This window comes from Moschus berezovskii, chromosome 5, assembly GCF_049115385.1.
Source record: "Moschus berezovskii isolate FMDL1 chromosome 5, NW_MosBer_1.0, whole genome shotgun sequence".
Taxonomy (NCBI): domain Eukaryota; kingdom Metazoa; phylum Chordata; class Mammalia; order Artiodactyla; family Moschidae; genus Moschus; species Moschus berezovskii.
In genome coordinates, this window is record NC_142464.1 from 92,998,416 (window position 1) to 93,024,810 (window position 26,395).

Here is a 26,395-nt window from a genome sequence, read left to right on the forward strand (position 1 = left end):
AAAGAATATGAAAAAGAATGTGTGTGTGTGTATATTTGTATATATATAAAATTGAAGCATCTTACTATACTGCAGAAATTAACACTATACTGTAAATTAACTATACTTCAACATAAAGTGTATTGATTTTTACCTGTAATACTTCTTCTGCAGATGGATACGTTTGCCAAAATTTGTTAAACAATGAAGGCTTGTAGGAAAAGGAACTTTCAAACTATAACAGAGAAGAGGAAAAAAGAATTGTAAATAGGAGCTTTTCTACTTCAGAGAAAAATTTCTTATAAAGTACCTTTATTACCTTATCTCTTGCCCATTGTATAGTGTGTTCAATAGCAGCTGGAAAGGATTTTAGGGTACAAAATGGTATTTCTTCTTCTGGGGGATCCCGCTAATTTATAAAATATGACAACAGTTAGCAGCAATGACAATTTTTAATGGATTAAATTTACTTGAGTGTTTTAAGACCATTAAAAAATAAAATTCAAAAATGAAATAAATCCAACTTTTAAAAAATCGTTTTCCTAGGCATTAAGAGGAAACGTTGATTCTTTTGACACTCAACAGACTTGGTTATATGGCAAGGTAACAACAAACTCCTCTGGTATCATGTAGTACTGTAAGAGACTACCGTATATAATTATTTTATTTTTCTCAAAGCATAAAGGTGACATTTAAAACCTTATAACATTGTTTATTTTGGAAAGTAATTAGAGAATTCCTAATACAGTGCTCAGCATACCATGAGTTTCTTTCTCCAAGGAGAAACAATATTTGCAAACAAGAATCATGTTCTCTTGATACCTGGTATGGTCTCTTACAGAAAGCGTGTATTAAATAAATGACAGATGTCTTTGTTGTGTCATGTGAAAATGAAGAAATCCATATTTATTACAGGGTACTTTTGTATGTTTAGTCTTATTGGCTTACCCAATCTAAAACAACTCACTCTGTCTCTTTTTACTTAGAGGATTTTTTTTTATTATAAAGATTGTGCTTATTATTTTTTAATTTTTATTTCATGGCTGTGCTGGGTCCAGTGTGCAGGCTTTCTCTACTTGTAGCGGGGGTGCCACTCTCTAGTTGCTGTGTGCAGGCTTCTCTTGTTATGCAGCACAGGCTCTAGGGCACACAGGCTTCAGCAGCAGCAGAGTACAGGTTCAGTAGCTGTGGCTCATGGGCTCTAGAGAACAGGCTCAGTAGTTGTGGCACACAGGCTCTGCTGCCCCATGGCATGTGGAATATTCCCAGACCAGACACCAAACCTATGTTCCCTGCCCTGGCAGGTGGACTGTTAACCACTGGACCACCAGGGAAGTCCTTACTTAGAGATTTGTACTTAACTTTGTTGATCTATAAAATACCATGAAATATTTTATAAGCCAAGAGGAAAGTCAGAAGGAACATTTAATTCTAGTTTTCCTGAATATGAAGGCACAGTCTATGAATAAATAGGAGAAGGTTTGGGAAAGCTGTGGTAGTATGAGAGAATCAGGACTTTCAGAAATTGGCAACATCCCCTATTTTGAAAATCTTCCAGAATGACCCTGGCATATCATGATTTTCTACATCTAATTTACTTAAAATCAAACTTATCAACTTTGTCTCTTAACAAGTCTTTACTATATAAACTTCTGATTTCATGAGAGTAGAGGGGAAAACAAATTTTATTAAAACTAAAAAATTTTACTAAACCATATATATCCATTAAATAAAGGGACTGCTTATGCTTATAAAATAATATTCTTTCAATTTTACAAATAGGGCTAACCTTTTTAAAATTCTTTTTAAAGCCTACAATTAGTTCCTAGACTAGTGCTTTTTAAATTATCTCCATATCACTTGTAGAGGTTAAAAAAAAAGTTACATCTATGTCATTTATATAAAATACATGGGTATAAATGGCTTGGTTCCTCATATGGAGAAACTGAGTCTTCAGTAAGATTTTGGGTGGGTCACTAAGGTTTTTAGGAAACCAATCAAGCAGCAATAAGAAACAGAAAACTCATAAGAATAATATTCCAGAAAGACCAGAAACAAAATTCTGATGATTAAAAAAATACATTTAGGGCTTCCAGGTAGCTCAGTGGTAAAGAACTCGCCTCCCAATGCAGGAGACACAGGTTCAATCCCTGGGCCGGGAAGATCACCTGCAGTAGGAAATGGCAACTCACTCCAGTAAGATTAAAATTTACTGGGAAATCCCATGGACAGAGGAGCCTGCTGGGCTACAGTCCATGGGGTAAGTAACAGAGTCAGACATGACTTAGCAAATAAAACAACAACAAGAAAGTAAGTTTAACTACATTTTAAAAAATGTCTATGCATATATGCACAAACATCATTGGCAGATCAAAATCAGAACAGATTAATGATGCTTAACCAAATGTGCTGACTGATAAAGAGAAACAAATCATGAGATAGAAAAATGATAAGATATAAAGAAGAAACATTTACTTAAAAAAGCTGGTGCACTTACATGACTATTATAGGATTCAGTTAAATGAGGTACAATAACTTCAGTGTGTCCCTTAGTGCCCATTGTTCCAGAATCTAAGAGGGGCCGGAGATTTGCTAAGCATCGGCTAAGCAAAAAGAAGGTAACAAACATAGACGTTAGCAATAACAACGTTAAGCAGAGGACATTCTACCAATGTTTACTGGCCATTACACATGCTGATCACTTCTTGGATATAGTATTTTAGGAAACAGATACATTACCACCAAAAACCCATTTATTATTTCCATCCCCTTCCTCCCATAAACTTTGTTGCTCAGTGTAGCAACTCTTGCCTCTACCTTCCATTACCAAAATTTAGTAGTTTAAGAATAAGATACATTATATTTATCTTGTTCTAAAACGCTTACAAAATTGTGGGTTTAACTTTTTTTCTTCTGTATTACTCAATGTATTACTCTTTCTTCTCTTGCTTTCTATTTCTTCTTTGGTTATTTTCTGTATTTTGACTCTCTCTATATATAACTATATATATATATAAATAAAACTGTCTTTTACTATAGGCTTCCCCGGTGGCTTAGTGGTAAAGAATCTGCCTGCAATGCAGGAGCCACAGGTTCTATGGTCGGGAAGATCCCCTAGAGAAGGGCACGGTAACCCACTTCAGTACTCTTGCCTGGAAAATCCCATAGACAGAGGAGCCTGGCAGGCTACAGTCCGTAGTGTCACAAAGAGTTGGGACGCAACTGAAGTGACTGAGCACAAACGCACCTTACTATATCTTTTCAACATTTTCTTTATCCCAAACCTTCTTTCTAAAGAGTTACAATACCTATATTCTATATACTTTCATTTCTTAAAGTTTCTTTTTGTTTTTTGCTGGCCAAGATTACAAACTTTCCACTATACTCTCAACTGGTAAATATTCCTGCTAATAAATCTGCTCTAGCACTCTAACATTAAAGAGTCATATAAATATGTAAGAAAGATTATATAAGGTATATACATCATAGTCATTTATTCATTTACTTATTCAAAAAATATTTACTGAATGACATCATGTATTGGGCACTGAAAATAGAGTGATGGGAAAATAACTAATAACTGAATAAATGATTTAGTGAGGAAACAAATAAATATGCATGTCAATAAAAATAAGTGCTATGAAGGAAGAAAACAGTACTGTGAAAGATTATCAGAGAAGGATCTAATTTAGAATTTAGGGGTTAAAGAAAGTCTGTTTCAATAAAGACATTCAGGCTGAAACTTAAAGGATGAGGGGAAAAAACTAAAGGAAGTGAAGAGTAAGTAGGTAGATTTGGGGTTGACTTTTAGGATATAAACACAATTTCTTGAGATTGAAGGAGAGGTGAAATGTGTTAGATGTTCCCCTGTAAGAATGAAAAGAAAGAATGTGCAGCTAGAATAAGGAGAGCCAGGGAAAAATAGCAAACTTTAAGCTGGAGTCATGGACAGGTGGCAGATACTCTATGAAAAAAATTTAGGTCATTTAAAAGATTTAAAATTTTATCCTATCTATAGAGGAAATCATCACAAGTTTTGGGTTTAAGAATTATAAAAGGAATGTAAAGAATAATCAGGAAATTCAGTAATTGTTCAATAAATAGGTATAAAAAATGAAGTAAAAACAAAACAAAGACAATTTCTATGAACCTGAATTTTAAGAACATACCTGTCTACATATCTCCTGGCTTCCACATTATCTAATGCTGTAATAATTATATCCTGCTTAGTATAGAACTCATCATTGTAAACTGCCTCAGTGGCTGAACATACTTTGTTCAAATGTGCATCTATCTTTAACTGAGGATTTATTTTCAGGGTTGCATCAGCAGCAGTATAGCTTTTAGGCTTCTAAATAACATATAAAAACAGAGGAAATAAATGTTAACAGGAAAAATAGACCATGATTGAACATATACAATTTACATATGAAGAATAATATAATGAAACTCGTTTTCATTTTTAGTTTGTGAAAATTATATTCGTTGTGGTCATACTACATTTAATACTGCATATTAGAATTAATAATTCACACATTATTATGAAAAATATAAACAACCTCTATTTTATAGTTATGTGCCTTAGAATTCTTAAAATATTAGTTACAAGTCCAATTAAAAGAACATTTTTCTCTATTAATGAGATTTGAATTGGTTAAGTGCCTACAAAAAGTTGAGAACACATTCAGCAAAATATCAGAAATGTAAGTTCTGTAGAAAATGAGCTTAGAGGTATGGTAATTTAACATTTTGGTACTAAAATCTTTTTAAAAAATTTACCATTTCTGGATGGATATATTTAAGAAATTATTTGTTTCAGTTTTATAAAAAGATTACACATCCTTTTCTTAAAGATTTAATGATCATTTTTAAAATCACTGGTGTCATTTCAAGTGTTACATACAAACTGTAAACATTAGAAGTTTCAAGCAGACAAGCCTTAATAGTTCTTCTATAATGAAAATGCACAAAGTCCAATGAATGAATATTATGACATAAATTTTAGCTCATTAAAGACCCTGTTACTTAGTTCTTTATATTTGGATAGGTGAACCATTTGGTTAACTATGCCACTTATATAACTATATAAAAGTATGCTTTATCTTTCTGTTTATGATATTTCTAAGCTTATTTACTAAGATTCTCAATGAACTGTAAAACAATAAAGTGAAAAAACATTTCTAAAATCAGAGCAAGGTTACTTGACTATTTCTTTTCCTGACAAATATTTTGACCTCTATAAAAAAAAGACAGAAAACAAGCAATGGTTTACAATCAGAACGGATTGTTAAATAATCAAACAAGATCAAGAGCAAAAAATCTCTTAAACTTTATCTGTTTTATAATAAAACTTAAAAAAAAGTATTTTTGTCTTTTTTTTAAAAAAGGTCAAATTTTTTAAAGTAGGTCAAATCTGTCACCTATAAAAAACTTCAAATTAGGGAACCTATTTTTATATCCTTAGATGTTTCTAAAATTAAATACATGATACATCTTGATTATAAAATGACAAAAATATCGCCCATGATTTACAACTCAGATTTTAACATCCCGAATCAATACAAAAATAATTTATATTTTAAAATAAAATTATGTATTTTCCCTATGTCATTCCCATTATTTGATAATTTGAGAGATTCTAATAAAATAAAGATACTATGCTTGTTCAAGCACCATTTTCTGTTTTTCTATTTAACACAACAGAGGACTTAAATTTGAATCAGTATAACAACACACCTGTATGTGATGAGGACGAAATAAGAACTGTCTATTCAAGTTGGATTTTTCTATCAAGTCAGGATCTGTTACTGTAACCTAATAGCAAAGAAAAAAAATGCCTGAAATTACATAAGAGATAAGTTTAAATTGACTTCACTTTCCTCTGAATGACTAACTCCCACAATTTATAAATCATTTTGGCTGGTGAAAGTTATAATAAAAAATACTCAAAACTGGTTACCAATACTACTGTTTTTATACTTATATTTAAAGATAGTATTTAGCATAGGAACATGTCAAACAAAATAGCTAAAACCAATCACAGATCCTGATCAAAACAACTTTTTTCTTCATAACAAAATAGAGGCTAAATATCACTATCACATTTTAGAAACACGTAATGGGTTAGTCATAGAAGAGTCGGCTCTTTTTTTCTATACATGTTTATTCTCAATCGCGATTGAAAAGAACACTTACATGTTTCAATTTGAAAGGAACTCTTGCTAAAGCAGAGGTATACAAACTACAGTGCAGGCGGCTGTTTTTGTAAAAAATTTTTACTGGAACACTGTCACACCATTTGTTTAAGAATTGATTATGGCTGTTTTTATACTGCAATGGCAGAACTCAGTAGCTCTGATAGACTTAACATCCACAAACCTAGAACAGTTACAGTCTAGTTAAGAAAAAATTTGCATACCTCCATTTTAAAGGATGCAAGATGAAAGTAAACAGAGCCAAGATAATTTTAAAAGTAGTCATAATGCATTTTTCACTTAAGCTAGTATTTGTAGATTTCACTAGAAGCAGAGTGTGTTCCAGCTGTTAGATGTTTACTGGTATTCAAACACATTTTCTTTTAGCTATTTCCCTGATATACAAAGATTTTTGCTTTCAACAGTTCTATGTTATGTGTTAGGTGTTTCCTTGAAATAGGAGGAAAAAAAGCACAGAAAATGTCTTTTAACAGAAAGCTTAACCATAATTAATAATTATATATATAATAATTCTAATTATTGTGATTACTGATTAAAAGGCTTTTTCTTCTACTTCCCCCAACCCCACTTTTTAATCCACCTTCAGTTTTTGTATTTTTTTTGGTCTTCTACTGAATTGATCAAGTATTCTTGACCTGAACGCTCCTTTAACCCCTCATGAACTGGTTATGGAGGCTAAGTCTCTGTTTTTATGCAGTGATATTCAAAATTTTAACAGGTACATGTGACTTAAGATAAAATGAAATTCTCCATTTCCTCTAGAACAATGGAGGATATCGGAACTCTCCCTTCTATTTTCTGTGATATCAAGGCAGCACATTTTACTGATTTTTAACCATCTCATTCCAAAATGTCAACATTTTAATTAAAGGTTTTAAAAATCAATGCTTATTTAAACCTAAGACTGTTGTCAAATGCTTCTACTTACCCTTGCTTCACAAACTGCCTGTATTAATCCCATAATTCATTCACTGAGAAATAGCTAGTGATAATCTTTCATCATTTTACTTGTCAGTTATCTTTATTTCTTTCAAAAGATAATTTAGTTGGGTATAGAAATCTAGGTTGATAGTCACTTGTACTATGAAGATATGCTTCCCCATCTTCAGGTGTGTACTTATTGCTGGTTAAGAAGTCCACCAAGCAATCACTTTTTGTAATCTTTTTCATTTCTGCATTTGATTTGCTTGGGATTAATTTAGCTTTTTAATCGGAACACACTTGTCTCTTCAATTCTGGAAACTTCTGTAATTATCCTTGCTTCTTATCTTTACTCTCTCTGGAAATTCTACGTTTATGTTAGAACATGCAAATGTATCCTCTTTCATTAAAAAGCAAAGACTCTCTCTACACTACATTCTAGGTATTTATATTTATCTCTTAGGCATCAGTTCTCACTTCAGCTACATTTGAATTTTAAGTTCACTGACTATACAGAAATTCTTCCTTGGCTTTTGGTAAAAATTTCCTTCCCCACCTCATGTTTTCATTACTTTCTATGTCTTTGGTAATTTTTAACTTTACGGTCTGTTTGTTATATTATCTGTAGCACTTCTATTTTCTATATTTCCTGTAGAGCTAATTCTTCTATTTTCATGGGCTGATTCTTTCAGGTGGTGGGCTTCCCTTGTGGCTCAGCTGGTGAAGAATCTGCCTGCAACGTGGGAGACCTGAGTTTGATCCCTGGGTTGAGAAGATCCCCTGGAGAAGGGAAGGCTACCCACTCAGTATTTTGGCCTGGAGAATTCCATGGACTATATAATTCATGGGTCACAGAGTAGGATACAACTGAATGACTTTCGCTTTTCAGGTGGTACCTTTTTCTAGAGATTTGTCATTTTCTATTGTGGACTGTCTTGAATGGATGTTGATTTTGCTGTATAGTCCTACGTACGCTCAGTGTGTATCACCATAATGCAGTTTTGCCACTGTTTAATCTAGAGGTTTCAACAGCCCTAAATTTGTTATATTCTTTTATCTGCTTGAAATTTTTATATGATAAAATTTTGGACCCATATACCAGCATGGTGCATGCTGAGTTGCAATTTCTCACAAATGAATTCCCCTTCTATTAATAGTCAATGTACTAGAACATTTGTGAATTACCATAGCTTTTATTTCAGGGACTAATTTCCCTCTTGGTTCCTGGAACCCAGGGATTTCTCTTTACTTCCTTCTAGTTAAGTTTGAATACACATGTAAATATTTTATAAAAGAACAGTTTATATAGTAAGAATAATTTACATAGTATTTGCAATAGGTTCAAAACTGCCCCATTAACTTATCTTGTTTTGTTACTTGAAGTAAGTTGGTTTATTTACTATCACTCTTTTCCTGACTTTTTAAATGCTGATATGTATTATGAATTTCTAAGGGGTAAAGAAGGTGTTACTTAAACTTATGCAACCAAGGAGTTTCTTTTCTTTTTTAGCAATATTTTAAAAGTCAGCAGAACTAATAGTGGTTTGTGGAAAACAATTTAGGAAATGTTAAGCGAGAATGCTATGTGGATCACAAAAAACTGTGGAAAAATCTTAAAGAGATGGGAATACCAGACCACCTGACCTGTCTCCTGAGAAATCGGTATGCAGATCAAGAAGCAACAGTTAGAACTAGACATGGAACAACAGACTGGTTCCAAATCAAGAAAGGAGTACGTCAAGGCTGTATACTGTCACCTGCTTGTTTAACTTATATGCAGAGTATATCTTGAGAAATGCTGGGCTGGATGAGATATAAGCTGGAATCAAGATTGCCGAGAGAAATATCAATAACCTCAGGTACAGAAGACACCACCCTCATGGCAGAAAGGGAAGAACTAAAGAGCCTCTTGATGAAAGTCAAAGAGGAGAGTAAAAAGTTGGCTTAAAGCTCAACATTCAGAAAACTAAGACATGGCATCTGGTTCCATCACTTCATGGCAAATAGATGAGGAAACAATGGAAACAGTGACAGACAACTGTTTTGGGCTCCAAAATCACTGTAGATGGTGACTGTAGCCGTGAAATTAAAAGACACTTACTCCTTGGAAGAAAAGTTATGATCAACCTAGACAGCATATTAAAAAGCACAGACATTACTTTGCCAACAAAGGTCTATTTAGTCAAGTCTATGGTTTTTCCTGTTGTCATGTATGGATGGACTATAAAGAAAGCTGAGCGCCGAAGAATTGATGCTTTTGAACTGTGGTGTTGGAGAAGACTCTTGAGAGTCCTTTGGACTGCAAGGAGATCCAGCCAGTCCATCCTCAAGGAAATCAGTCCTGAATATTCATTGGAAGGACTCATGCTGAAGCTGAAACTCCAGTACTTTGGCCACCTGATGCAAAGAACTGATTCATTTGAAAAGGCCCTCATGCTGGGAAAGATTGAAGGCAGGAGGAGAAAGGGATGACAGAGGATGAGATGGTTGGATGGCATCACCAACTTGATGGACATGAGTTTCAGTAAGCTCCGGGAGTCGGTGATGGACAGGGAAGCCAGGCAGGCTGTAGTCCACGGGGTCGCAAAGAGTCAGACATGACTGAGCGACTGAACTGAACTGAGCAAGAATAATATAACTGTAGGAGATCTGCCTATGACTGTAATAGCAAGCTTAATAAATTATAAAACATGAACTATTCCACAAATTTTAGTCATTTAATTAATATTAAGCATCATGGTAAATCTATAATATCACTACTGCAAGTACGACTACATCTTAAAGGCAAGCAGCATCAATGAAATATATTTTTATTTAAATATATGACATGGTTCTCCAATTAACTCATATTTATCATCTTAATTTATATTATATACCAATGTTTTTATTACTCATTTTTCTTTGATCACCAATTGAAACAATATCTGAGTACTCTGCCACTTTCTCATGTTAACTTCTCTCATCTTAAATATTTATTTAATAAATAGTATCTAATGAAATAACAATATTAATGTGTTTTTATCTGAAAAGCCCATTTATATTTGATCTTCATAATTATGAGGCAAATAGTACAAAAACATTTTCACAGTAAATTAAGAAAGAAAGTGAGGAGCAGAAAACTCAAGTAATTTGCCACAAAGTTAATATGAATTTTGAAAAATGGTCAGGATAGAATTATCCAATTTGCAGCCTAATATCCTACCCTCAAAAATCAATGCTTTGGATCCAGGCAGTCAAATATGGTTCAAAAATGGGCAGCCAGAGAAATATAACCTTTTAAGTCTCAAGGGTTTATATCTTACCATTCCCTTCTCTTTGCCTGTGCCAACACCAAGCAAAGCAAAATTTTTTAACATTTCACAGCCTATGGCTCCACATCCTACCTGTGGAGAAGAAAAAATGTATCAGATTAAATAATATTAAAACTTTTACTTACTAAAGAGCAATTTCATCTTAATTTTCTTCAAATGCTGTTATAATAACATACTTTTAAAAGTAATGTGAATATTAAAAATAATTTTAAAATTATTTTAAAATATTTAATGGTTCATGGTATCATGAGTGTCTCAGCTAAAGAAAAAAATGTATAAATCATAGAAGGAAAAGCATAGTATTTACAATTCTTTTAAACAGAAGACATTTTAATATTCCAAACAAAAGCCAAAGATTGAACTCATTTTTTAATATAAGATGGAAACAGCCAGCATGAAAGAGTGTAACATTCTAATTAAAAAGATTACTTGTTTGCAGAAATTTTTCTAAATTCATTTGATGAATATAACTATTCTAAGACTTTTAAATAAAAACTAACAATAGTTCTACATGTAAGTAAAAGCTCAGCAATAACTGCTGATTTTCAAAATGTTACTTAAAAAAGGAATATTAAAAATCAGCAGTATTTTTAGGACCGATTATAATAGTTATGGCAGGAGAAGTTTTATGCTACTGAGGCGCTTCCCTGCCGAATGCACTAAGACACTTAAGAAAGATCCACCTACATATTCTTACATTTGACAAGAAAAAACAAAGAACCTCCAACCCCTCACAATTTTTAATGTATTTCTAGAAAATCATTTAATGTTCAAAACTATAACATTTGAATTTTATATGCATTAAATCTTTAAGTGATAGGTTGACAAACTCTTTCACAGAAAGAAAGGGCCAGACAGTGAATGTTTTCAGCTTTGTAGGCCAATGGTCTTTGTTACAACTACACAACTGCCACTATTAAAGTATAAAAGAAGCCACAGACAATATATGAATACAGGACTTAGCTGTGTTCTCATGAAACTTTATAAAAACAGGCAGTAGGATGGATTTGGCCTGCAAGCTACAGTTTATAAATTTCCATTTTAAACATTTCCTGAATATCTACTGTATTATTTAGAAATAGTACTCCTTTAACAAATTAATTTGAAGCACTATAGCAGTTTGACTGTACTATTTATTCTCATCATTATTCCCACTTACTAAAAAGATATTCAAATTTTGTAGCTTCTGACATAAAGTGTCTCCAATGCAGGCTCGTAAGGCATCATATCTATCTCCTCTGGAGAAAACAACACAAACCAAGAAAATAGAAAGGCATAAAAAAATTAAGGTTAGTTTCATTACTGCTGGTACCAATTTAATGTTTTACTTTAAATAGAATACTCTTTAGGAGTTTCTTTCAAACTAACAGATAATTTTATTTGAAAAAGAAAAAAACCTCATAAAGAAATCAGGTTTTTCTTTTTTCCATTTGACTAATATAAATCCAAATGACTTGAATGAAGGTGACTTTAGTTTATCTAGAAAAACATTTTTAAGGCAGGGATTTTACAAAGGTTCATAGAGAAGCCTATGGATGGGCTTTGAAGTTGTTAACCCACTTACATTGAAAGCAGAACTTTGGGTTACACGTATTTTTTGGAGAAAGAATAAGCTTTGAACAGATTCTCAAAGAGATCTGTGACCCAAATAAGTGAAGAATGACTGACATAAATAAAAGATGCAGGTATCAACTGTTTTCATCTAAAATTAGAATGGTGTTTTTTTTCTAATTTTTATTTAATAAATGGTACAAAGCACAATGCCATAAACATTAACAGTTAAAATTTCACCAAATGAAAAAAATACTATAGAATACACAGTTGCAAAAAGCTACATTAAGTTATATTAAAACTGCCTCAAGTTGCGAAAAGAAAAAAAAACCCAATGCCATACCTAAGTTATCCTCTCTCAAAATAATGCCATTTATATTATAAACTACAAGCTCCCCATCAAAAGACGGGAACTGCTTTTGTTAATCACTTTGCTATACACCTGAAACAAACATAACACAGTAAATAAAATATAGTACAATATAAAATAATAATAAGTAACAGATCTTTGGGGCTTTACACTGAGTTAGAGTTCCTATCAGAGGGATAACAGCACCACAGCCGCACTGGATCCTCATGAAGGAGGCACACGAATGACTGGGTTACAAGAGGTACAGATATGAGAGCCTCTCACTTCCCAGAAACTACAGCTCACAGAAAACCAACAAAGGCACGAGATACAGACCATTCACTTATGAATGTGTAAAACTCAAGAAAGTCCACATCACTCCTAGAATGGTGTTTTGAAACTTAACCACTCTCATGATACACAATTTAAAACTTTATATTCAATATTAATAAAATGTTTAAGAGATACGGTATTATTATGACACAATTTATACCTGTAGAGGAGAAAAGACTGCAGAAGTGAGTCAATTAGGAGAAAATACATCTAAAACAAATCCATGTTTATACAAAAATTCTTTAATTTTGGTGCTGCTTAGAAATATACAACTAAGGAAAAAAGCAAAAAAATGTCAGTATTACCGTGGGAGAAATTCTTCTCGTTCAGGTTTGCCAAGGGATTCAACAAGATCTGCTGCTTCAATGTATAACTTAAAATAGAATATAAAAACACAGCTTACTATGTAGAAAACTAAACTGCTAGAAAAAGTAATTTTCTTCTGTAGTATGGTTAAATCTGAGGAATTATAAAAAGATAATATTTGATTCAGGTCATTTTAGCCATCTTACAGATGATATATCTTAATCTTAAAAAAAAAGGAAATTTCACCTCCACATCTATTTTCTATAACTACATAAAAACTCAGGAAGCATCATTCAATTTCAACTACATTTGAATAAATAATTCGATTACTTAGATAGGAAAGTACCTATTCTGTATTATTTTCGAACTTGGGTATATTATATGTCGCTTTTAATTACTACATATACTAAGAGGAAGTGGTCTATGGAGCCACAATCTCAGCATCTAAAATAACATCAAACAGAATTAGTTTAAGTTAATGAAAAAAATCACTCAACCTCACTCTAATTTTCATTTTAAGTAATTTATATGGCTAAATTTGAACGTGATCATGAACAGGAATAAATGACTATTTAAAGACAGACTCTACATTAATAACACAATTTACATTCCCTATGCTGTTAACAATTATACCTAAACCACTCTTACACTGAATTTATACTGTGTTAAACCAAATACTTCACCAGCAAAATAGCATTACTTAATAGTATTTGTCAAAGTTAAATTATAAATTTACAAATTTTAATTATTAAAACTAAATTTAAAACTTTTTAAAACAATATGTTCAAAGTTTTTCAAAAAATAAAGGGCCTGAAGAGTGTCCTTTGATACAGTGTTGCCAATTATTCGTTCTGATAACAGAAACCAAGGGTTTTCCATCTTGTGATGCTTTTACCCTACACAGTTCTCAAAACTTTTATCATTCCTATGTTTTTTACCTTTAGAAATTTATACTTAGATGCTAGGGAATCTGAAGATTCATGATGCCAATGTAACTACATGGAACAGTTCAAGAGTCTTGAAAGTGCATGACTGCTAAGCTAACAGCAGTGGAAACCAAATGGAAGGATAGAAAACTCACTTCCTCACTCGCAAATGAGAGAAATACATCCCAGAATGCAACTCTGGGTTAAATCCCAATATGTTCAACAAATGGTTTTGTCAGTTTTTATTACAGAATTAAATTTTGGTGGTACATCATACCCAATTCATGCATGAAAAATATATTTTTGCTTTTATATTGATCAATACTATGTTGTAACTTAGACATTCATTATATGGGTAACTAATTCAGCCTTAAGTATAAAAAATATTAAAATAGAGAACTAACCCACTGGCACAAAGGAGAAAACTTTCCTGTTATAGCTTTCAGTACTTCTTGGCTGGCAACACCTCCTACTGCTGCAGCAAGTGGGGGTAAAAAGCCTTGCGCAGTCCAAGAAAGCCAATGCACGATGTCATGATTTACTTCAGGCTGAAACACAAGCCACAAAAGACAATAATCTTAATAGTATTTGTATGGTATACTCAAAACTGCAATGACTTGATGTGAGAATAATTATAGTTTAACTTTTAAAAGAGCTACTCAATTTCCAGAATAGTTTTTAAATCCTAAAAAAAGTCCCAATCTCATAACAAAAGATCCACTGTCTGTCAGTTAACTTCAGTTCAGTTCAGTTCAGTCGCTCAGTTGTGTCCGACTCTTTGCGACCCCATGAATCACAGCATGCCAAGCCTCCCTGTCCATCACCAGTTCCCGAAGTTCACTCAAACTCATGTCCATCGAGTTGGTGATGCCATCCATCCATCTCATTCTCTGTCGTCCCCGTCTCCTCCTGCCCCCAATCCCTCCCAGCTTCTAACTTAAGCAGTATTTTTCTTGACCAGTACCCATGCAGTTTTGCTTTTTGACTCTCCATGTTATACTAGGGAACAACCTAGAATTAACTAGATTATCAACCATTTATAGTTACTGTTAGAGAACAGTTCTGTGACGTTAATCAGCCAGAATTTTTAAAGACACATTTTAATGAAAAACATGGTAAAACCTTGAACCAGATAAATAAAAATAAAATGATCCAAGGATAAGAAAGGATAAGGAGCTATCATTTTGCGTTAAGTGGTACATAAGAACTAAAACAGTAAAAAAAGTGAGGCAATGTATTGTTAGAAAAGGCAGTTTACATAAGCAACTAAGCCCGTGTATTACAACTATTGAGCCTGTACTCTAGAACCTGGGAGCTGCAACTACTGAGTCTATGTGTTGCAGCTACTAAAGCCTGTGTAAGCTCAATAGTCCGTGATCTGCAACAAGAGAAGCTACCAAGATGAGAAGCCTGCGTACTCCAAGTACAGAGTAGCCCCCACTTGCTCTAACTAGAGAAAAACCCACACAGCAAAGAAGACCCAGCACAGTCAAAAATGAACACATAAACAGAATTCTAAAAAAAAAAAAAAAATCTTAAAAGAAAAGACAGTTTAGAAAAAAAATCAAGAAAGTAATGGCACTTTTACATACTAATCTAAGGGCCACTCATCACAAAGTTCTCATTATCATATTTAAAGATGATGTTTTTCAAAATATAATTTATTAGTATTTTTAAGGAAAAAACGGAGAACTGGATTTTGGAGCTTTTATTTTAGCACAATTTCTTATTTGTCACAAGGATCTGTTCATGAGTTCTGGCTTCTCTTTCTCTTCCTGTTCTTTCAATATAAGTAACTGTAATCTTAGCTCAGATGGTAAAGCGTCTGCCTACAATGCAGGAGACCTGGGTTTGATCCGTGGGTCGGGAAGATCCCCTGGAGAAGGAAATGGCAACCCACTTCAGTATTCTTGCCTGAAGAATTCCATGGACCTAGGAGCCGGGTAGGACCCCATGGGGTCGCAAAGAGTCGGACACAACTGAGCAACTTCACTCACTCACTCACTCAATCTTAATTTAAGATTCAAGTAGGGATCAATTAATCTCTTGAAATTCTATGTGAAATAACAGTATTTGTGTATTTAGGGGGAAATACTGTTAATTCTAAGCTCCTTCTGAGAAGTGCTTCCCTGGTGGTTCAGATCTGCAGATGCAGGAGACCTGGGTTTGATCCCTGAGTTGGGAAGATCCCCTTGAGAAGGGAATGGCTACCCACTCCATTATTCTTGTCTGGAGAATCCATGGACAAAGAAATCAGACAGGCAACATTTCACAGGGTTGCAAAGAGTTGGACACGACAGAGTGACTAACACTTTCACTTTCTTTCTGAGAAATGCACCAGAGAGCACATGTGATTTCAAGTCTTATTTTAAAGCTACAGTAATCAAGAAAGAATGGCAGTAGTATAAAGACAGAAACAACCAATGGAAGACAATACTGAATTCAGAAAAAGCCATACACATATGTGGTCAATGAATTTCTGATAAGGAAGCCAAAAAAAAAAATCAATATAGAAAAAACTGTCTTTTCAATAAATAGGCTAGAATTACTGGATATTCTGATACAAAAAAAATTAATTTAGTTCTATGCCTGACCAGGTAGAAAAAGATGAATTCATAAATGTACAAAACCTACATAATGAGTTCAAAATGTATAATGATGTACACTGTGCAAGGTCTATAAATATAAACTCACAACACAATAAATCTTCTAGAAGAAAATAAAGGAGAAAAGCTTTGTGATTTTGGCTTAAAAAAGGCACAAACCATAAAAAAGAAAAAACCAATGAATTAAACTTCATCAAAATTAAAAATTTCTGTTCCTTGAAAGACACTGTAATAACATGAAAAGACAACCCACAGACTGGAAGAGACTATCTGTAAAATATGTATCTGATAAAAAACTGGTTTCTATATATAAAGAACTCACTTAATCAATAAGAAGAAAACAACCTAATTAAAAAAGGCAAAGGTTTGAAAAACACAAGTTGAATAACGTCAAGTAACTTGCCTACTGTCACAGAGTCAATAAGTAGCAAAACTGGAATTTGAAAGCTAAGAGAACATTAATATATAGAAAATTTTTATGTTACACAATTTTTGACACCCAAACTGAATATTCACCTTCTCTTCCAAGGTTTCACTTATAGATGTTGCTAGTTTCAACAGCTCTTCTGAATCTTGCTGGCATCTAGAATTCAAAATAAAGCACCTCAATGTCAATTTTCTCAATAGCTAACTGAAATTTAAGAAATATCTTAAAAAACTGGAATTTTGCCAACCATGTAACACGAAGTGTTTACTGACTTTAAAGATAGATGGCTTATAAATACATTCCTTCAAAATCATGCTCACTTAAGAACAGTTTATAAGAATTTAGTTTTAAATGTACAAAGCAAAAACTTTGCAACAATACGGAGAAGGTAAAAATTATATACTAGATTTATAATTTAATAGTTCTCAGATTTTTAAGTTGTAGCCTTTGAAGACTTCAAAACAGGAAAAATTTTATTTAGTATAACTCCATTTTTATAGATTGATCTTTCCACTTCTAGGAGAAAAATAGGCTGGGTCAGAAGTGTTTACACAATTTGGTGTATCTAGTAGTATTACAATAAGAAAAAAGGTTGTTTCAAAGAAAGAACATTACCCAATATTTGGCTTGCGACAATAGTTCTCCTGAAACTGGTCCAAGGCAAGCATGGCTGAGTGAATCTCTAAAGGTGCCTATTGAGAATATTAAAAACTGGTCAGCATTTATTGAGTGTATAATATGTGTCAGGCACTGTGCTAACACTTTTAAGACATTATTTAACTTAATCAATAAATGAATTAGCTTGTTACTATTATCTTTATTTAACAGATGAGGAAGCTGAGGCTTGAGAAGTTAAAGGACTCGACTTCAAGCTATATTTAAGAAGTAGATCCAAGTTTTAATCCCAGGCTGCAGGACTAGTTTTCATTATGTTATCCATATGAAACAAAGTAGTATCAACTAAACAAAGGAAACAAAATTTTGGTACGTGAATTCTTTTTTCTTTCCTTATCAATATTTATAAATTCAGAAACTGTTATTATAATTCTTTACTTACCACAAATACATTCACGGGTGTAAAACTGATCTAGTGATTTTAAAAAGCAGAATAAATGCTTCCAAGGTTTTTAGGGAAGAAATATGTATTATATAAAACTCTACATGGTTCAGAAAATCTCTTAATAAGATTAACTTTGCATAAATTAATGAAACCACCTTTTAACTATCAAACCTGGCATATCATAAATGAAAACCTTTTACCTTTTATTCAAACATTTTCCATTATATAAAATCTCATTTTTAATCTAGGAGTCAGCTCGATACACGAATACAACCTTTATTTTTAAAGAATCTAATGCTGAGGCTGCTGGAGTAGGGATAGTATCAAAAAAAAAAAAAAATAAAGAATCTAATGGTCTGACAGAAGTGTGTGTGTGTATATATATATATATACACACACACACACACTATAAATATATAGATAGTTGCTCTCTATATATACAGTTGCACTATATATATATATACACACAGTTGCACTATATATATATTTATATATACATATATATAGTTGGTCTGTTTTAAATTTATAATTGCTTAGCATTCCCAACCCCCACTGCCTCTGTCAAACCTACAGTGTTTGTTTACCTCAGGTTTGCTAAAATCCGCAATAAGGTACTTGGGATGTTTCAGTTGCATCTCTAATGATTCCTAATAGAAAAAAACAAAACAAACAATAGAAAAATCCACTATTACTTCAGAATAAGCAAGTGACTACTTGATAAATGACACAGAGCACTAAAAGCAATGGCTCCTTCTAAAAGGTCTAAGATAAGTTCAGTTCAATTCAGTCGCTCAGTCGTGTCCGACTCTTTGCGACCCCATGAATCACAGCATGCCAGGCCTCCCTGTCCATCACCAACTCCCGGAGTTCACTCAAACTCATGTCCATCGAGTCGGTGATGCTATCCAGCCATCTCATTCTCTGTCGTCCCCTTCTCCTCCTGCCCCCAATCCTTCCCAGCATCAGACTCTTTTCCAGTGAGTCAGCTCGTCGCATGAGGTGGCCAAAGTATTGGAGTTTCAGCTTTAGCATCAGTCCTTCCAATGAACTCCCAGGATTGATCTCCTTTAGAATGGACTGGTTGGATCTCCTTGCAGTCCAAGGGACTCTCAAGAGTCTTCTCCAGCACCACAGTTCAAACGCATCAATTCTTCGGTGATCAGCTTTCTTCACAGTCCAACTCTCACATCCATACATGACCACGGGAAAAACCATAGCCTTGACTAGACGGACCTTGGTTGGCAAAGTAATGTCTCTGCTTTTTAATATACTATCTAGGTTGGTCATAACTTTCCTTCCAAGGAGTAAGTGTCTTTTAATTTCATGGCTGCAATCAGCATCCACAGTGATTTTGGAGCCCAAAAAAATAAAGTCTGACACTGTTTCCACTGTTTTCCCCACTATTTCCCATGAAGTGATGGGACCATATGCCATGATCTTTGTTTTCTGAATGTTGAGCTGAGATAAGTAAGGCTGGGCTAATACGTTTTAACTGAAATGTAAAGTAGCTACCATTCCCTGGTTACTCCTTTTCTGATTATCTCACTTTATATTTTTAATGTTAAATGCAACTGGACAACCTGCTCCACGTAATAAATTTGGGAAACTTAAACATGTGTGGGTGTACTTGAAAAAATCTATTATCTTAATCGAAGAGCTACCATATTTTTTTCTGATACAAAGTTTCAGGACTTGTTATAACTGACAAGACTTGAATAAATACCCTGTTAAAATTTTTTGTATGGATTAAAGAACACACGAAGGCCAAAAAACAAGACAATAAACCACCCCCCTCTGAAAAAAAACCCACCAAACCCAATCTTAAATTTATTGAGGCATAAGTTGAAACATAATTAAAAACTAGGGACAACAGCAAGAGGAAGCAATGCTGGGGCAGATTTGACAAGATGCAGTATTTTAATCTGTTGTTTTGCTCTAACTCTAGGCTGAACAAAACCTTGTGGAGGACTTCAGTTAATATTGATCTGGAAAAGAAGTTAGTCAAGTCAAAATCTTGAGAACTTCCAAGAAAAAAGAGATATATTAGACTATTTATAATGAGAATTGGCCTAAGGATTTAAGCAGCAAGAGGCTCCTTAATTCCTTGATAAAAGTTGCCTCTACATTCTCTTTAAACAGATACATACATTTCCTTTCAATGCCAGGTTATAGGATCTATTTAACATATCTAACATACAACTTCTTGGAATCCAGAAAAATTAAAATCTAAAAACCTGGAGTAACAAATATGATAAATAAAAGAAATATTCCTTTTGCTTTAAAATGTAACTGAATAATAAAACAAAATATATACTGAATCAATGCTTGTTAAATTTTTCAAATACATATTAGTTACATCTTCTGTCTTAGGAAGTAATTATACGAAGTATGATAAACTCTAAATTGTTTTTGTTAATGTCAGTTTATTTCCATTGATTTCATTTTCCTCAAAGTGGGTACAAATTAAAAAACAAAATCTCTTCAACGAGTAATTTTATTATTTTTTTCTCTCCGGCCATTCTTCTGTAAAGAAATATATATAAGAAAAAAAAAATACTTACAAAGCAGAATGTTTTAGAAGTCTTAACTTGAACAGCTATGCCTCCATGTAAATAAGGTTCCAGTTCTGTAGTATCACCAATGCTAAAAGAAAATGGTGTTACCACTAAAAGAAGGAAAAAAAGAAAACCATTATCTACTGATAGGAGTATTTAATTTGAAAGTTTATGATCAAAAAGATGTTTTTCCTAATTTACAAAATTAAGAAAATTTCAGTATAAATCTTTTCTATTTCGGGGGGTGTGTGGGTAGGTGGAAGTTGGGGAGCTAGACAGATTATCTTTCCAATATGAATATAGGGACTTAAATGCAAAAACACCCAAGAAAACTTGGAAAGAAAAAAGGGAATGAGAAGTGCTTATTATTAGATATTAAAATACTTTATGAAGACTCAATAATTAATATACTGGTATGTGTTATATACATAATTGATAATTATACAACTGTTGGCTCATGAATAGAAAGGCAGAAAGATTTATTATTCAGTAACAGACCCACAAAAGACAAAATTAAGGTGGTACCACAAACCAGTATAGATCACCCAATAAATTTTTTGGGAGAAAAGATGTGGGGAAGTACTCCAAATGGAGAGAAGTTTTAAAGGTCAAAAAGATTATTAGATAAGAGCATGGGATAAAAATTTCTTTAAAACTTTGCAGTAAGGAAGGCATTTCTAATTATGATTCAAAAGCATCCAAGGAAACATGGAAAACTTTGATATCATATACACACAGTAAAAGCCATCACAAAGTCAAATGCCACATTACAAAAAAATTTTTGTGACTCATATTAAAAAAAAAAAAAACAACCCTTAGCAAATAAGGGGGGAGTTTCGGGGAAAATGAACAATAATACTCATTAAGAAAATGGGTAAAGGATAGATGACTCACATTAAAGGAAAATGAAACAGCGCTAAAGCTTAAGAAAAGATACTTAACCTCATTCATAATATGTAAAATGCAAATCAAAATTATACTATAACGTATTCAAGAGACCATGAAATACTATGAGCCATAGAGGGGAGAGAAAGAGACTATTCTACATTAATGATATGAAAAGACCATCGAGATGTTTAGTTTAATGGAAATGCACAGGGTTTCTACTCATAAGATGCTACCTTGCATGTAAAAATGCCTGAGGAAAGCCTGGAAGGGCATCTAATAAACTAAGAAGAATGAACAGGTAAGAATGAGAGGGAGCCAAAGGTGGGCAGTAAAGTTTTCATTGTAAACATCTGCCTTCTATTTTTTTTGAATGATTTGCTTATTCAAAAAATTCAATTAAATAAACAAGCCGTGTATACTAACTAGAAAGAAAAGACCAGCAGAGTAAACAGTGAACTTAGTTGCCATTAATTCTGGAGTAAAGGGGAGAGGTCTGAAACAGTACTCATTTTTAACTCTATTTAAAAATATATACCTATACATCAAGAATCAGTTCAGTTCAGTTCAGTCGCTCAGTTGTGTCCGACTCTTTGCGACCCCATTAATCACAGCACGCCAGGCCTCCCTGTCCATCACCAACTGCCGGGTTCACTCAAACTCATGTCCATCGAGTATGTGATGCCATCCAGCCATCTCATTCTCTGTGGTCTGGTTCTCCTCCTGCCCTCAATCTTTCCCAGCATCAGGGACTTTTCAAAGGTGTCATCTCTTTGCATCAGGTGGCCAAAGTATTGGAGTTTCAGCTTTAGCATCAGTCCTTCCAGTGAACACCCAGGATTGATCTCCTTTAGAATGAACTGGTTGGACCTCCTTGCAATCCAAGGGACTCTCAAGAGTCTTCTCCAACACCACAGTTCAAAAACATCAATTCTTTGGCGATCAGCTTTCTTCACAGTCCAACTCTCACATCCATACATGACCACAGGAAAAACCATAGCCTTGACTAGACAGACCTTGGTTGGCAAAGTAATGTCTCTGCTTTTTAATATACTTTCTAGGTTGGTCATAACTTTCCTTCCAAGGAGTAAGCATCTTTTAATTTCATGACTGCAATCATCATCTGCAGTGATTTTGGAGCCCAGAAAAATAAAGTCTGCCACTGTTTTCCCACCTATTTGCTATGAAGTGATGGGACCAGATGCCAGGATCTTAGTTTTCTGAATGTTGAGCTCTAAAGCAACTTATTCACTCTCCTCTTTCACTTTCATCAAGAGGCTCTTTAGTTGTTCTTCACTTTCTGCCATAAGGGTGGTGTCATCTGCATATCTGAGGTTATTGATATTTCTCCCAACAATCTTGATTCCAGCTTGTGCTTCCTCCAGCCCAGTGTTTCTCATGATGTACTCTGCATATAACTTAAATAAGCAGGGTGACAATATACAGTCTTGACATACTCCTGTTCCTATTTGGAACCAGTTTGCTGTTCCATGTCCAGTTCTGTTGCTTCCTGACCTGCATACAAGGTTTCTCAAGAGGCAGGTCAGGTGGTCTGGTATTCCCATCTCTTGAAGAATTTTCCACAGTTTATCATGATCCACACAGTCAAAGGCTTTGGCATAGTCAATAAAGCAGAAGTAGATTTTTTTCTGGAACTCTCTTGCTTTTTCGATGATCCAGTGGATGTTGGCAATTTATATCAAGAGTAAGGTGTTGGAGAAGACTCTTGAGAGTCCCTTGGACTGCAAGGAGATCCAACCAGTCCATTCTGGAGGAGATCAATCCTGGGTGTTCATTGGAAGGACTGATGCTAAAGCTGAAACTGCAATACTTTGGCCACCTCAAGCGATGAGTTGACTCACTGGAAAAGACTCTGATGCTGGGAAATGTTGGGGGCGGGAGGAGAAGGGGACGACAGAGAATGAGATGGCTGGATGGCATCACCAACTCTGTGGACATGAGTTTGAGTGAACTCCGGGAGTTGGTGATGGACAGGGAGGCCTGGCGTGCTGTGATTCATGGGGTCGCGGAGAGTCGGACATGACTGAGCGACTGAACTGAACTGAACTGAAGCATATACTGTTTTAGTCATTTAAAAATGGTTTTCAAGTAACAGGAAAATTACTTTAAAGCAGTAAAGTATCAATTAATAAATATCAGGGGACAAAAAGACTTATCAATTGCTACTCTACTTATATATTCTTTCTCTGCTCAAAGAATTTTTTGTGCAAAATGTGGATTTTCTTTATTTTCATTTCTTGATATCCAGTGGCTTCTCCTTCTATAAATATAGACCCAAGATTTTGATCCAGCACCACAGTCCACCACTGAATGGACCCCAAGACAAAAAAGGATACTCTTAAATAACTGAGTCAATTTATGCAAAAATAGACACAAAATTTTTAATATCAATGATCTGAACCTGTATTTTACATATTTAGATAAAGTTGGGAAACAAAATACAATAGATTTATTACCAAAGCTTCTTAAAAATAGATTCAAAATTGTTTTGCTATAAATAGCTTGTAAGAGGGATTGATTTTTTTTCTCTCCTAAGGATCCATTTTTGCAGTCATTAAAAGAAAAAAAAGCTAATCAGTTTACCACTAGTGTATACACTAATCACATAATTACATGTTCAGATGCCCTAAAGATAAAACTGAGTCACTCTTAGCTGAACAGGTGTAAACATGCTGTCTGTGAGTTACACAATGTAAAGGAATGTTTTTAACTCTTTTACACGTGGCTGGAGGAAAATCATAAACTATGAAGACTGATGATGCCATAAATATATTCTCTTCAATTTCAAATGGCCTTAAATGAAACCTGGTAACTTTTCAATTTTTAAAACTTTTTACTCTCTTCAGATCTCTGGCCTTGGCACCTTATCTCTCCTTTGGGTCATGATTTCATCTTAGTCTACTAACAAAACAGACTCCTTCAGTTTCCTGCCAATGAGTCCACAAATCTGTCTGCAGTTAAATTCAGTTCAGTTCAGTCTCTCAGTTGTGTCCGACTCTCCGCGACCCCATGAATCACAGCACGCCAGGCCTCCCTGTCCATCACCAACTCCCGGAGTTCACTCAAACTCATGTCCACAGAGTTGGTGATGCCATCCAGCCATCTCATTCTCGGTCGTCCCCTTCTCCTCCTGCCCCCAACCTTTCCCAGCATCAGAGTCTTTTCCAGTGAGTCAACTCATCGCTTGAGGTGGCCAAAGTATTGCAGTTTCAGCTTTAGCATCAGTCCTTCCAATGAACTCCCAGGATTGATCTCCTTTAGAATGGACTGGTTGGATCTCCTTGCAGTCCAAGGAACTCTCAAGAGTCTTCTCCAACACCACAGTTCAAAAGCATCAATTCTTCGGCGATCAGCTTTCATCACAGTCCAACTCTCACATCCATACATGACCACGGGAAAAACCATAGCCTTGACTCGACGGACCTTTGTTGGCAAAGTAATGTCTCTGCTCTTTAATATACTAACAAGGTTGGTCATAACTTTCCTTCCAAGGAGCAAGCGTCTTTTAATTTCATGGCTGCAATCAGCATCTGCAGTGATTTTGGAGCCCAAATAAATAAAGTCTGACACTGTTTCCACTGATTGCCCATCTATTTCCCATGAAGTGATGGGACCAGATGCCATGATCTTTGTTTTCTGAATGCTGAGCTTCAAGCAAACCTTTTCACTCTCCTCTTTCACTTTCATCAAGAGGCTTTTGAGTTCCTCTTCACTTTCTGCCATAAGGGTGGTGTCATCTGCATATCTGAGGTTATTGATATTTCTCCCAGCAATCTTGATTCCAGCTTGTGCTTCTTCCAGCCCAGCGTTCCTCATGATGTACTCTGCATATAAGTTAAAAAAGCAAGGTGACAATATACAGCCTTGACGTTCTCCTTTTCCTATTTGGAACCAGTCTGTTGTTTCATATCCAGTTCTGACTGTTGCTTCCTGACCTGCATACAGGTTTCTCAAGAGGCAGGTCAGGTGGTCTGGTATTCCCATCTCTTTCAGTATTTTCCACAGTTTATTGTGATCCACACAGTCAAAGGTTTTGGCATAGTCAATGAAGCAGAAATAGATGTTTTTCTGAAACTCTCTTGCTTTCTCCATGATCCAGCGGATGTTTGCAATTTGATCTCTGGTGCCTGTGCCTTTTCTAAAACCTGCTTGAACATCTGGGAGTTCACAGTTCACATATTGCTGAAGCCTGGCTTGGAGAATTTTGAGCATGACTTTACTAGCGTGTGAGATGAGTGCAACTGTGCGGTAGTTTGAGCATTCTTTGGCATTGCCTGTCTTAGGGATTGGAATGAAGACTGACCTTTTCCAGTCCTGTGGCCACTGCTGAGTTTTCCAAATTTGAGGGCATATTGAGTGCAGCACTTTCACAGCATCATCTTTCAAGATTTAAAATAGCTCAACTGGAATTCCATCACCACCACTAGCTTTGTTCGTAGTGATGCTTTCTAAGGCCCACTTGACTTCATATTCCAAGATGTCTGGCTCTAGGTCAGTGATCACATTATCGTGACTGTCCTGCTCATGAAGATCTTTTTTGTACAGTTCTTCTATGTATTCTTGCCACCTCTTCTTAATATCTTCTGCTTCTGTTAGGTCCATACCATTTCTGTCCTTTATCGAGCCCATCTTTGCATGAAATGTTCCCTTGGAATCTCTAATTTTCTTGAAGAGATCTCTTGTTTTTCCTATTCTGTTGTTTTCCTCTATTTCTTTGCATTGATCACTGAGGAAGGCTTTCTTATCTCTCCTTGTTATTCTTTGGAACTCTGCATTCAGATGCTTATATCTCTCCTTTTCTCCTTTGCTTTTCGCTTCTCTTCTTTTCCCAGCTATTTGTAAGGCCTCCTCAGACAGCCATTTTGCTTTTTTGCATTTCTTTTCCATGGGGATGGTCTTGGTCCCTGTCTCCTGTACAATGTCACGAACCTCCGTCCAGAGTTCATCAGG

The 26,395-nt window shown here is 34.6% G+C and overlaps 1 protein-coding gene across 1 annotated transcript in view; it reads right to left on the reverse strand.

The window, feature by feature from the left end:
- Positions 1-26,395, reverse strand: part of UBA6 (ubiquitin like modifier activating enzyme 6) — a 90,926-nt gene that overhangs the window by 20,070 nt on the left and 44,461 nt on the right. Inside the window, exons 10-22 of the mRNA XM_055434028.2 lie at positions 20,546-20,649; positions 18,569-18,631; positions 17,540-17,616; positions 17,014-17,080; positions 14,296-14,439; positions 12,965-13,032; positions 11,586-11,664; positions 10,418-10,498; positions 5,716-5,793; positions 4,149-4,330; positions 2,477-2,582; positions 299-388; positions 134-214 (exon numbers count right to left, since the gene is read on the reverse strand). Coding sequence (XP_055290003.2) covers positions 134-214; positions 299-388; positions 2,477-2,582; positions 4,149-4,330; positions 5,716-5,793; positions 10,418-10,498; positions 11,586-11,664; positions 12,965-13,032; positions 14,296-14,439; positions 17,014-17,080; positions 17,540-17,616; positions 18,569-18,631; positions 20,546-20,649 — 1,220 coding nt within the window. The remainder of the gene's footprint in view (positions 1-133; positions 215-298; positions 389-2,476; positions 2,583-4,148; positions 4,331-5,715; positions 5,794-10,417; positions 10,499-11,585; positions 11,665-12,964; positions 13,033-14,295; positions 14,440-17,013; positions 17,081-17,539; positions 17,617-18,568; positions 18,632-20,545; positions 20,650-26,395) is intronic.